At 48.6% G+C, this 14,139-nt stretch overlaps 1 protein-coding gene across 1 annotated transcript in view; it reads left to right on the top strand.

The window, feature by feature from the left end:
* The window catches only part of CLPTM1 (CLPTM1 regulator of GABA type A receptor forward trafficking), a 29,500-nt gene extending 24,364 nt beyond the window's left edge, over positions 1–5,136 (top strand). The window contains exons 12-14 of the mRNA XM_032228332.1: positions 906–1,041; positions 2,153–2,320; positions 4,125–5,136. Coding sequence (XP_032084223.1) covers positions 906–1,041; positions 2,153–2,320; positions 4,125–4,441 — 621 coding nt within the window. The 3' untranslated portion in view covers positions 4,442–5,136. The remainder of the gene's footprint in view (positions 1–905; positions 1,042–2,152; positions 2,321–4,124) is intronic.
* Positions 5,137–14,139: the final 9,003 nt, after the last annotated feature.

Below are 14,139 nucleotides of genomic sequence, written 5' to 3'. Positions count from 1 at the left end.
AGCTGGTATTTCCCCCTCCAGTCTCTCATCAAGCAATGGGTGGAAACTAATCAAGGAGAGAAGCAGCTTAGAACGGAGGAGAAATTTCCTGACAGTGGGAATGATTAATCAGTGGAACAGAAGTTGCCTCCAGAAGTTGTGAATGCCCCAACACTGGAAGTCTTTAAGAAGATGTTGGATAGCCATTTGTCCTTACAATACAATACCTTACAATAGCAGAGTTGGAAGGGACAAGGTATATTGTTATTAAACAGACAATCAAGAATGTAAGGGAATTAGGTTTATTGAAAAGAAAAGAAAAATATTAATCGTAATTGAATATACGTTGTACAATGAAAGTGAGGCATTTAGTTATATTAGATGGAAAACCTGCGATTGTAAATGTAATTGAGAATATGGATGCAAAAACACTTCTAGCCAAACGACATTCTGTATGTAAATGGATGAGAATTTTTTTATGTTTTTTTTATTTTATTTTTAAAAATAAAATAAAAAAATTGCAAAAAAAAAAAAAAATAGGATACTTTTTTCCCCCCTCAAAGACATTTTCGCTTCTCATCCAAGAACTGAAGAAGCTTCTTGGATGAGAAGTGAAACGTCTTCGGGGGGGGGGGGGGACAAAAACAGAAGTCCAGCCGCCTTTTGAAAAAAAAAGCACCTTTGGGACCCCCATGAATCTCCCAACTCCCAGAATTCCCCAGCCAACCCTGGGAGTCGAAGTCCACCCGTCTTCCCAGTTCTGTCAAGATGGAGAAAGGCTAGGCTGGAGGTTGCCTGTTAACAAACACTTGATTCATGCAGCTAGTCCCTAGGCGGCCCAGGGTGGGTTCCCCTCTCCCGAAATGCTGGTACGCTTGATTTTTTTTTTTCTCCAGCCTGTTCTCAACCCTCCTTTGCCTTCACAGATGGCCTTTCGATACCTTTCCTGGATCCTTTTCCCCCTGCTGGGCTGTTACGCCGTATACAGCCTGCTCTACATGGAACACAAGGGCTGGTATTCCTGGATTCTGAGCATGCTCTACGGTTTCCTGCTGACCTTTGGTGAGTTAGTGCTGGGTGGGTGACCCCTGACCGCTTCCCCCAACCTCCCGGGCCTGGCTTCCCACCTGCCAATCCTTTGAGGTACTCTAAATAGCAATAGCTATTTAGGCTTGCATACCGCTTCACAGTGCTTTTACAGCCCTCTCTAAGCGGTTCACAGAGTCAGCCTCTTGCCCCCCAACAATCTGGTGTGTCCTCATTTTACCCACCTCGGAAGGACGGAAGGCTGAGTCAACCCCGAGCCCTTCCAGGATCGAACTCCTGGCATTGGGCAGAGACAGCCTTCAGTGCTGCATTCTAACCACTGTGCACCAATGAAGGGCGGAAGGAAGGAAGGGAAAAAGGAAGAACAATAGCACTTATATACCGCTTTACAGTGCGTTAAGAGCCCTCTCGAAGCGGTTTACAGAGTCAGCCTCTTGCCCCCAACAATCTGGGTCCTCATTTGACCGACCTTGGAAGGACGGAAGGCTGAGTCAACTCTGAGCCCTTCCAGAATCGAACTCCTGGCAGTGGGCAGAGTTTGCCTACAATGCTGCATTCTAACCACTGCGCCATCACAGCCAGTACAGCAATAGCACTTACGTATATACTACTTCACATTGTTTTTACAGCCCTCTCGAAGCGGTTTACAGAGTCAGCCTCTTGCCCCCAACAATCTGGTGTGTCCTCATTTGACCCACCTCGGAATGATGGAAGGATGAGTCAACCTTAAAGACAGTCAGGATCGAACTGCTGGCTGTGGGCAGAGTTAGCCTGCCGTGCTGCATTATAACCACTGCGCCACCACAGCTCTTTATATAAAAGAATCCTTCCCTTTCCATCTCAGCCCATTCAGTGGCATTTTCCCCCTCTCCAGTTTTACAGGACAGGCTGCCCTTGACTTACAACGGCTCAGTTAGTGGCTGTTCAGAGTTACAGCAGCCCTAAAAAAAAAAAGCAACTGAACAAATCTTGCCGCTCGCGTAAACCCCTGCAGGGATTGGCTTAACGACTGGGGGAGAAAAGGTCGTAAAACCCGCTCAACCAGGGAGTTCACTTAACAAGGTGTAAATGTTGGGCTCCGTTGCGGTCGTAAGTTGAGGACGCTGGTCTCTTCTCGCCCTCCCAGGCTTCATCACCATGACGCCTCAGCTCTTCATCAACTACAAGCTGAAGTCGGTGGCTCACCTACCTTGGAGGATGCTCACCTACAAGGCCCTCAACACCTTCATCGACGACCTCTTCGCCTTCGTCATCAAGATGCCTATGATGTACAGGATAGGCTGCCTTCGCGACGGTAATGGCTTCTCTCGCGGTCTCTGCCGTTCCTCCACTGCCCCGCGTACACCATCTGTCAATCTGGTAACCTCCCTCTCCCAAGGTTGTTTTCCTTATACCCATCCAACGTTAGTTCTGACCAAGGCTTCCCCAGAAAGCACAAAGGCAGAGTCCTAATCCCAGCAAAACCCCGTTTATTAAACGAAGGTGAATTTCTCCCATTCCCATTCAGCCAAGGCCTGGCAAACAGTCTTTCAAAGGAATATTTATGACCACCGACCTTATCTATCTTGGAAAGCTGCCATGGAAATGTTTTCCAAATGAGGTGCATTTGCAAGGAAAGACTTTGGCACAGAGTCTCGGAGATTCACGGACAGATCTTCACACTCCTGAAACGAATCTAACGACCGAACAAATGAAATTGGTTTCCCTGCAAAAGCCCCCTCCCCTTTCGCTCCTCTTTTACGTCCTATGGGAGGGGCCATTCAACGTCCACCGTGGTGTTTGTATGTCAAACATGTACAAGGTAACAAGTATAGATATGAACATAAACACAAAGAAAGGAAGTAAATACAGATCAATGGGGACAGGAGGACAGGGACAGTGGGCACGCTGGTGCGCTTATGCATATGCCCCCTTTAGGGACCTCTTAGGAATGGGGTGAGGTCCGCGGTTAAAGGTTGAAGCTGTGGGAGGTTTGAGGATGTAACAACGGAGTCAGGTTGAGGATTCCAGGCGTTGACCCCTCTGTTGCTGAAGTCGTATTTTCTGCAATCGAGTTTGGAGCGGTTCACCTTGAGTTTGTATCAATCGTTTGCCCGCGTATTACTGGGGCTGAAGCTGAAGGAGTCGTTGACACGTAGGACGTTGTAGCAGACAATTTTGTGTGCTATGCTTAGATCGGACAGTAGGCAGTGTACTTCCAGGTTCTCCAAGCCCAAAATTTTGAGCCTGGTGGCGTAAGGGATTCCATTGTGAGTAGAGGAGTGGAGGACTCTTCTCGTGAAGTGCCCCTGGATCCCCTCAATTGTGTTAATGTCCGATGTACAGTGTGGGTTCCAGGCAGACGAGTTGCATATGAATTGAAGTCCACGTGCCTTAAAAATCCCCAACCTTGAGAAATAGGCTGCATCAACAGAGGGATAGAATCAAGATCAGGTGAAGTGTTAACGCCACTTTATAAGGCCTTGGGAAGGCCACACTTGGAATACTGCATTCAGTTTTGGTCGCCACGATGTAGAAAAGATGTGGAGACTCTAGAAAGAGTGCAGAGAAGAACAACAAAGATGGAGACTGGAGGCTAAAACATATGAAGAACAGTTGCAGGAACTGGGTATGTTTAGTTTAATAGAAAGAAGGACTAGGGGAGACATGATAGCAGTCTTCCAATATCTCAGGGGCTGCCCCAAAGAAGAGGGAGTCAAGCTATTCTCCAAAGCACCTGAAGGCAGGACAAGAAGCAATGGGTGGAAACTAATCAAGGAGAGAAGCAACTTAGAAGTAGGGAGGAATTTCCTGACAGAACAATTAATCAGTGGAACAACTTGCCTCCACAAGTTGTGAATGCTCTGACACTGGAAGTCTTTAAGAAGATGTTGGATAGCCATTTGACTGAAAGGGTGTAGGGTTTCCTGCCTAGCCAGGGGGTTGGACTAGAAGACCTCCAAGGTCCCTTCCAACTCTGCTATTGTATTGTATTGTGTACTTGCATGCTGTGTCTCAAAAACCATCTTTTAAGGAATGGCAGTGGAAGATCCTGCTCAAATCCTCTTCGCCTGGTTCCAGATCCCTATTTGATCCCTCTCTCCTTTCCCTTCCCCCAGATGTCGTGTTCTTCATTTACCTCTACCAACGGTGGATCTACCGGGTGGATCCAACCCGCGTCAACGAATTCGGCATCAGTGGGGAGGAGCCAGCCGGAAGGACAACGGCCACGCCCAGCATAGCTCAGCCGGACGGTATCCCTGCAGTGTTGGCCGGCAGCGCCCCGTCTGAGGCCGAAGCCGAGGCTCCCGCCGACAGCCCGGCCAAGGAGGCGACAGAGAGAGGAGCCGGAGAGCCGCCCATTGCCAATTCGGGGGGCTCTCCCGTCGCCGAAGCCCTCCCGGTGAAAACGGCAGAGGAGAAGAAGAAAGATTAAGCCGCTGTGTTTTTTTTTTATTTTAAAAAAAAGATTCCTAACTTGACACTCTCACTGTTGGATAACGGACAGGAAGGCGAATGGGCAAGGGATGGGCCGGGGAGGGGAGGGGGTCACAGAGTCGCTCGGGGGTGTGTGTGTGTCTTCCTGAGCTCTATTTTATATTCCAGGAAAACAACTGTGGGGAGGGGGGGGAAGCAGGCAGGAGAAGTGGGGGGGAGGAAAGAGAAGGGTCGGTCAGCGAGGACCCACCAGGAGGCCTCTTAAGAAATGTGGAAGTGACGTGTGACATGTTGTGTGTTCGTTGCGAGAGAAACCTCTCACCTCGGGGCCACCCCCTCCCCAAACAACCCGACCCCCCTCTGTAGATCCCCTTTCCCCCCCCCCCCTGTGTTTAAAAGCAAGCCCACCAACCCGATAATCATTGTTGCGCTCCATCTCCCATCATGCGGGGTCATTTTAAGACGTTCGGTCGTTCAGGAGTTCGTTTCCTGCCAAGTTTGTGTGTCTCTCCGTGTCATAAATATATAAATATATATATATAAAAAGAAAAAGAAAAAAAAAGAGAGAGGAGGAGGAGGAGAAAGAGATGCTAAGAGCCAAGCCAAGAATTCCGCTTTCTTTCTCATCATTGCATTCCCGAAGGAGGACGATGGATTGAATAAATTCCCTGTGGGTCTTTATGTTGAAACATACCGACCAACGGACCCCGGGCCTTATTTCGGCTGCCTCCTCGGTGTCTTCTTGGCAGGATTCGGGGTAAGGAACTTTTGAGGAAGGGGCTCCTGGGGAGAGGGGCGGGGGGGAAGAACTCCGGGGCTTTGGAAGAATGGCCGGGGGGGGGGGGGGGCAAAACGGTGGATGAAGAAGTGGAGTTAGCGTGGCTTTAAAAATGCTCCATGGTTGTAGCTGGGCTGGGGGAGGCAGGGGGGGGGGGGGACGGCACACCTTACACACACACACACCAGAGGTGGGTTCCTACCAGTTCGCACCTATTCGGTAGAACCAGTTCGTCAAATCTACCGGACCGGTTAGAAGAGGTTCCACCAGTGGACCCGGAAAGCAGGCGACACCTACAGAAGAGGTTCCAAATTTTTTTGAAACCCACCACTGCTAAAGGGTTAGGGGTGCAAGGATCTTGTAACTTGACAGCTTTAAGACTTGCATGCTTCAATGCCAGAGTTCCTGAGCCAACGTGACTGGAGGAGGAATTCTGGGAGTGGAAGTCCACAAGTCTTAAAGCTGTTAGCTTTGAAGACCCCTAGTTTGTTTTTTTTCTAAAGTTTTAGGGGTGCAAGGGTCTTGTAACTTGACAGCTTTAAGACTTGCATGCTTCAATGCCAGAGTTCCTGAGCCAACGTGACTGGAGGAGGAATTCTGGGAGTGGAAGTCCACAAGTCTTAAAGCTGTTAGCTTTGAAGACCCCTAGTTTGTTTTTTTTCTAAAGTTTTAGGGGTGCAAGGGTCTTGTAACTTGACAGCTTTAAGACTTGCATGCTTCAATGCCAGAGTTTCTGAATAGCTACTTGGACCAACCTAAGTACTAATTCATAATTTCATATCCGGTCACATGAGCTGCAAGCCACTCCCATTCGGTCAAATGGGTGGCAAGCCACTCCCACAAAGGAAGCCACACCCACAGAGTAGGTTCCAACAATTTTTGAGACCCACCACTGACACACACACACACATACACATACCAGAATGAAGGTGTACCGTCATTGGTGTGCACAGGGAGTCCGACTTGCGACCACAGTCGCTAAGTGAGACCGTTGCTAAGTGGGGAGGTTTGTCCCATTTTACAACCTTTCTTACCAGGTGGCGTGAAGCGCGTCAGGGCAGCTGTGAAGTTGGGTAACCTGGTTGTTAAGTGAAGCTGGTTGTTAAGTGAACCTGGCTCCCCACCCCACCCCCGTTGGCTTTGCTTGTCCGTAGGTCGCAAAAGGGGATCGCCTGACCTCCCCGGAGACACCACGACCGTCACAAAGAGGAACTAGTGGTTACCAAGCATCCGAATTTTGACCACATGACCACGGGGAGGCCAGAAAGGTGGTAACTGGGAAAAAACGGGCATAGGTCACTTTGTAGCTTTGAATGGTCGCTAAATGAACAGTTGCAAGTGGAGGAATGCCTGTGCAGGTAATCCTCGACTTACGACCACAATGGAGCCCAACGTTCCTGTTGGTAGGCGAGACATTTTTTTAAGTGAGCTTTGCCCCATTTGACAAACTTTGTTGCCGCGGTTGTTAAGCGAATTGCTGTCGTTGTTAAGTGAGTCGCACAGTTGAGCGAATCTGGCTTCCCCATTTGCTCGTCAGAAGGTCGCAAAAGCGGGTCGTGCGATCCCGGGACACTGCAAACCGTCATAAATAGGAACCAGTTGTCCTGCAGCTGAATGGAAACCAGGTGATTGCAGGGATGCTGGATTGGTCGTAAGTGTGGGAAAAATGGTCGTCCCTCACTTTTTCCGGTCCCGGTGTAACTTTTGAACGGTCATTAAGCGAACTGTTGTAAGTCGAGGACCACCTGGATAGAAGCTGGCTTACACTGGCAACTTAGTAGTCCTCCCCTTGCAACTGCAACGGAACCTGGAATTAAGATGGTTAACTCATCACGGTCCTTAAGCAGCTCAGGATCTGATTTTTACAACCTCGTCCTTAAAACAATTGTGTGACGTGGGATAGAATCAAGATCACGTGAAGGGTTAAGACCACTTTATAATGCCTGGGTAAGGCCACACTTGGAATCCTGCATCCAGTTTTGGTCGCCACGATGTAGAAAAGGTGTTGAGACTCTGGAAAGAGTGCAGAGAAGAGCAAGAAAGAGGATTAGGGGACTGGAGACTAAAACATATAAAGAACGGTTGCAGGAACTGGGGATGTCTAGTTTAATGGAAAGAAGGACCAGGGGAGACAGGATAGCAGTCTTCCAATATCTCAAGGGTTGCCACAAAGAAGAGGGAGTCAAGCTATTCTCCAAGGCACCTGAGGGCAGAACAAGAAGCAATGGGGGGAAACTAATCAAGGAGAGAAGCAACTTAGAACTGAGGAGGAATTTCCTGACAGAACAATTCATCAGTGGAACAGAAGTTGCCTCCAAAAGGTGCGAATGCCCCAACACTGAAAGTCTTTAAGAAGATGTTGGATAGCCATTTGTCTGAAACAGTATAGGGTTTATTGCCTAGGCAGGGGGTTGGACTAGAAGACCTCCAAGGTCCCTTCCAACTCTGATATTGTATTGTATTATATTGTATTGTAGAAGTTATGAATGCTCCAACACTGGAAGTCTTTAAGAAGATGTTGGATAGCCATTTGTCTGAAAGGGTAAAGGATTTCCTGCCTAGGCAGAGAGTTGGACTAGAAGACCTCCAAGGTCCCTTCCAACTCTGATATTGTATTGCAAGTGAAATTATTCTCCGCAGTGGCCGGTTTTGGCTGGAAGCAGAAAGTAAACAAAGGAAGAGAAAAAGACATTTTAAATAGGAGTCACATGAACATGGCTGCAAAAGGGAGGCCAGTCGCTTGGCACCCAAAATGCGATCTCATGACGAAGCGGGGTATGGGGGCGTCAGAACTCCAAATCCAGGTCATTAAATAACCCTGGAGAGGTTAGCAGTAACTTTGAATGGTTCATAAGCAACTGGTCATAAGTCGAGAACTAACTGCATTGAGATTTCTGGGGCCCTTGCAGACGTTTCCTGACCCAACTGTGTAACATCATCAGTGTTGGAAGACGATGGGGGGGGGGGGCTTTGTTTCTGTTTGTATTCTCAACCTATACCCACAAAGTGACAAAATCTGTTAAGTGAGCTTTGCCCCGTTTGACGACTTTCCTGGCCACCGTTGTTAAGTGAATCACTGCAGTTCAATTAGTCGCACGGTTGTTAAGTGAATCTGTCTCCCCCCCCCCCTTGGCTTTGCTCATAGGAAGGCTGAAAAATGGTGATCCCGGAACACTGAAACCGTCATAAATATGAGTCAGTTGTCACGCATTGGAATGTAAACCATCGAAAGCTGCAAAGGACTTAAGTGTGGGAAATGGTCACCAGTCACTTTTTCCCCAGTGTCGCGACTTTGAACAGTCCCTAAGTGAACGGTTGTAAGTCGAGGACTACCTGTATGCAAATAATATGTAAATATTGGTGGACGTAATCTTTCAATAGTTCCTTGATTAGACCGTTGTTTACTGTTAGCTTGTTTGTCAGCATTGCTAATTCCTGGAGTAACCAAAGTTAACTCCAGGCCAATCATCAAATAAACAGGAACTACCAATCCAGACAAACAAGCCAGCAATAAACCATAGCCTAATTGGGGAACCACCATAAGATCGCTCCCGCCCACATCGGGAGGGCAAACTCTCTGTATATAATAATCAGACAACAACCCTGCCCACCACTCTCTTCCAGCACTGGTGACGTTACCTAGCTGGGTCACGAAACGTCTTCAAGAAAAACCACCCACTTGACAACGATTAACAACCGCCGTGATTCTCTTAACAATTGTGGCAAGGAAGGTCGTACAAGTGGGGCGAATCTCCCTGAATAAATGTCTCACTTAGCCACAGAAACGTTGGGCTCAATTGTCGTAAGTCGAGCAGGATGAACATTTCAATCACCTCTCTGCGAAACCATTCATATATATATATACATATATATACATATGTATGTATGTATGTATGTTTTTTTTATTTGTGCTGATAAATAAATAAAGGGAGACTAGTATAGACCTATTTCAAGCTATTTAGCTCTCATCAGTTAGCCACACCCTTACAGGCTCGATTCCCAGTAAGGGTATGGCTCGCTGATGAGAGCTAAATAGCTTGAAATAGATCTATACTAGTCTCTCTTTATTTATCAGCACAAATAAAAAAAACACATATATAACAAAGGCAACAGTAAAAATATTGGGTTTCTGTCGTGATGGACTCTTGTGACGAGCCGATTGACAGATGTTGGAAGCAGTTAGCTTCCTCCCATAATTGGGGCTTACCAGGGGTTGTGACACACAATATATATATATATATAGCCCCAAAATAAGAACAAGGTCTTATTTTCTTTTGACCCCCGAAATAAGCGCTTGGCCTTATTTTTTGGGGGGAGAGGTCTTATTATTTTGGGGGTGCAGGAGGCGGTGAGCGTGGTCACCCCAGGGCTGCTGCTCTCTTGCCCTGTTTTCACGGAGGGCTGATTTTACCGCATGTGCGCAAAAGCCCGTTTGAGCTCATTGTCCAGGGAGGTCTTATTTGCAGGGAAAACGGAGGAAATTTGTTCACCACCTTCTCTGCGTCTCTCGGGGAGGAAAAAATCTGAATTTTGCTGCACCAGGCATCTCTTCTCACGGTTTTTTTCATTTTCCCCCCGCTCACAAACTCATCCCTTTCCGGGCTCCCCGATTTTCCTCGATCCGTTGCCCCAAAGCGGTGCCAGCACACGGAGCGTCGGTCGGTGGGAGTCTGCAGAACGCATGGCGGAGTCTTAAACGCTGGGCCTAATTCCAGATGATTCGCCCCGCCGGGCAGCATAAGGCGCAACCATTCCTGGAGCGCCTGGTTTATGCATACTTTGGAAATTGGGAGTCCGGAGATGTCTCATGCTCCCATGTGCCAAGAGACGGGCCCCGAAATATCCGGGGATTAAAAGCTGCCTCATCCTCCGAAACCCCCTTTGTTGTGGGGCAGAAAATTATTTTGGCCTTCGTCGGCCGGCAGTCATGCCTCTGGAATGCGCATCGCCGGTTTTTAGTGGCGATGTTTAACGGTTTAGCATGGAAATACTCCGTTGGCAATTCCTTTCTTTTATTTTATTTTTCCACAGGGGAGAAGGGCAAAAAAAAAGGAGCAGGGGCCACAGCTTGTTCCCGTGATTTTAAGTGGTTTAAATATAAATTAATGTAATCTTGACAAACTCGGACACATTTTAACAGGCTGCGCACTGCGTTTGATAAATATGCCCGGAGTTACTCACTCCAGTTTCCATTCCAGAATTTAGCTTGAATTAGGCATGAAGATTGAAATAGATTTGTTGGGGGGGGGGAAGGGGAGAGAAAATTATAGGCAGTGCGTGCCATCCCTGAGCTGACAAGTGTGTCCTTAGGGACTAGAAACTTAGGTTTCCGAACCTGCGGCCATACTTGCAAATTTTGTAGTCCGAACATGGATTCGTGGCCTTTTCTTGCAAAGGAGGACAAGTTAATTTAGGACTACCTAAACTTGGTGTGTTTTCTGTAGTTTTCATTTGCGGGCAATGCCTGATCTCATCACAGGTTCCTTAAGGGCTAGAAACTTTGGAGTTAAAGAGGCCAGATCAGCTGCCATATTTAGCCTGAATGAGGCATGAAGATTGAAATAGATTTGTTGGGGGAGAAGCAAGGGGGGGGCGGATTGTAGGCATCATGTGCCCCACAGTAACCTCCCAAATACCAAATTGTGTGTTGGGGGGGCTGAAATTAATGCTCAGCTGCCAGATTTGTTGGGTGGGGGGGAAGTAAGAGACCCCCTGCCAGAGGAGGGTAAATCTCACGCTCCGCCACACTGCTTGGCATAGCCCTCCTCCCCCGCCCCCCCCCCCCATCTCCGGAACTGAAACGGCCACGCCATTTGGTGTGGGACCCGGTCTGCATGCAGAAGAGCCCCATTCTCTGCCGCGCTCTGCAAAAGGCAGCACGGAGCAAGGGATGGGAAAGACACACAATACATACAATATACACACACACACACACACAGCCTTGGAAGTCCAGAGAGCCTCTGCTTGGAGCCAAACGGATTTGCCAACGGGGGGGGGGGGGGGAGGTCGCTGGAAGCTGCTGGCGCCACCGCACATCGCAGTCGTTTTGCACAAAGCGGCGAACCGCCTAACTCCTGGTAAGAGGGAAATAAATTTTACAAATGAAATAAAAATAAAGGAGAGTGCAAAAGAAGCGGGATGGCAATTTCAACCAATCTCCAGGAGACTGGGAGTTCTAGTCCGGCCTTGAACATGAAAGCCATCTGCGTGACTGGGCCAATCACCAGGAGATTGGGAGTTCTAGTCCGATCTTAGCCATGAAAACCAGTTGGGTGACTTTGGGCCGATCGCCAGGAGACTGGGAGTTCTAGTCCGACCTTAAACATGAAAGCCATCTGGGTGACTGGGCCAATCGCAGGAGACTGGGAGTTCTAGTCCTACCTCAGCCATGAAAGCCATCTGGATGACTTTGGACTGATCACCAGGAAACTGGGAGTTCTAGTTCTGCCTTAAACATGAAAGCCATCTGGGTGACTAGGCCAATCACCAGGAGATTGGGAGTTCTAGTCCGATCTTAGCCATGAAAGCCAGTTGGGTGACTTTGGGCCGATCGCCAGGAGACTGGGAGTTCTAGTCCGGCCTTAAAACATGAAAGCCATCTGGGTGACTGGGCCAATCGCCAAGAGACTGGGAGTTCTAGTCCCACCTCAGCCATGAAAGCCATCTGGGTGACTTTGGACCGATTACCAGGTAACTGGGAGTTCTAGTCCGACCTTAAACATGAAAGTCCTCTGGGCGATAATCCCTAGAAGACAGTGAGTTCTAGTCCAGTCTTAAACATGAAAGCCATCTGGGTGACTGGGCCAATCGCCAGGAGACTGGGAGTTCTAGTCCGGCCTTAGGTGTGAAAATCGATTGGGTGACTGAGCTAGTCCGTCCCCTTTCAGCCCAGCCTACCTCACAAGGTGGTTGTTGGGAAAATAGGAGGAATAAAGGCAGGATACAAATATAAACCTTCCAGAGTTATCCAAGTTCCCTCAAGCTGAAGACAGATGCTAGAATTTGGGAGATGAAAGGATGTCTCTTTTTGGTGGTGGTCTCTCTTTCCCAGTTCCCCCCTTCCCCTAAACCAGTGGTTCCCAAACTTGGCAACTTTAAGACTTGTGGACTTCAACTCCCAGAATTCTCCAGCCAGCTCTGCAGAGCTGGCTGGAGAATTCTGGGAGTTGAAGTCCACAAGTCTTAAAGTTGCCAAGTTTGGGAACCACTGCCCTAAACCCACAGAATGATCTTGGGGAGGCCACTTTCTCTGCTGCCCCCCCTCCCCTCCCTCCAGCACAAGTGTTTGCTCCCATCTGAATCCCGGCTTGGGTGCGGCCCTTGGCCGCCCTTGGGACCCCTCCCATGCAATTGCCGCAGGAAAAGAAAACATCTGGACCCAGATGTTGGCCGCTGTCCATCTCCCCAGCCTGGGATGGATGTGGATTATTTTTTTTTTCATTTTACGCACGGCTGGCGAGGCCCTTGGAGGCTGGGAAAAAGGCAGGCGGAAGGGAGAGTAAAAGTGGATTTGGGGGTAGGAGGAGGGGGGGAGAATTTCCACATTCTCCCACCTTTCTAAGTGGTCCCAGATAACCCGTCCTGCTCCTCGGCTTCAGGTTCGCGTCCTTCACAGGTCACCAGGGTGCAACCAGCAAGCCAGATGTTTTCTTCACCTTCAATATTTGGTGACTCAACGCATGACGCAGCTCGGCCTGTCGGGTGGCCAAGAGGAAGAAGGGATTGGAGGCAGCAGCTAGCAAAATTTGCAAAAATGACCCCAGAGAACTTTCTCTCCCCTGGACGGCATCAAAGTGGACTCGGCCCATCATCTCCAGAACAGAGTGCCAAATAACCTTTCATGCCTAAAGCAGAACTAGAACTCACCATCTCCTGGTGATTGGCCTCCAATCACCTAGGCTGCTTACATGCCTAAACTAGAACTAGAATTCACTGTCTTCTGGTGATTGGCCTCCAATCACCCAGGTTGCTTTCATGCCTAGAGCAGAACTAGAATTCACCGTCTCCTGGTGATTGGCCTCCAATCACCCAGGCTGCTTTCGTGCCTAAAGCAGAACTAGAATTCACCGTCTCCTGGTGATTGGCCTCCAATCACCCAGGCTGCTTTCATGCCTAAAGCAGGACTAGAATTCACCGTCTCCTGGGGATTGGCCCAATCTCACCCAGTCAGTTTTCATGTCGAAGACAGGACTAGATCTCAGCATCTCCTGGTGATTGATCCACAGTCCACCAGTTGGCTTTCATGCCTAAGGTGGGATTCAACTTTGTCTTAATTTGCAATAATATTTGCTAAAAATGCAAACCACTTTGCATCTTTGGAAGGGGTGGGGGCGTGAATCGTTCAGAAATGGGGAGATTGAATGCAATTGCAGTACTGAGATACCCTCACCAGGTGGCGCTCTAGGGACAACAACCCCCCCCCCCCAAAAGCTGGAAATTCATGGGAAAAAGAAGATTTTAAATAAAATCTTAAATAAAAATAAATAAATAAAATAAATAGTTTTAAATAAAAACTATCTTGCTATAGTTACCAGGAAGTGGTTTTTCGTCTTCTGAAAGGACAGTGCCATCTGCTAGCCTTGGACTGCCCCATCCCACCTCCCCTCTCCCTGCATGGATGACCTTCAAAGCGAAGTCCAACGGCATCCTTTGCTCATCCTCCCACTTAAGGAGGCCATCAAAATCAGTCCTTGCATTATTTTCCCCTCCCTTGTGTTTCTTCGTTCCTCCCCTGGCAGGAGGACGCAGGCTTGTTATCTTGGCTGCCTCGAGGGGAAACTTGGTGTCCCTGGAAAGTCCTTTTCAGGGTCACCTTATCAAGTCCCGGAGAAGACTGGGGGGGGGGGGGGTTCTGCAGGAGACGTCAAGGAGCCAAGATCTTCTCGAGGTCATCCAGAGAGCAAGCCGGTCCTTTCGGA

The sequence above is a fragment of the Thamnophis elegans genome, chromosome 12, assembly GCF_009769535.1.
Source record: "Thamnophis elegans isolate rThaEle1 chromosome 12, rThaEle1.pri, whole genome shotgun sequence".
Classification (NCBI taxonomy): domain Eukaryota; kingdom Metazoa; phylum Chordata; class Lepidosauria; order Squamata; family Colubridae; genus Thamnophis; species Thamnophis elegans.
This window is presented reverse-complemented; position numbering and strand designations above follow the sequence as displayed.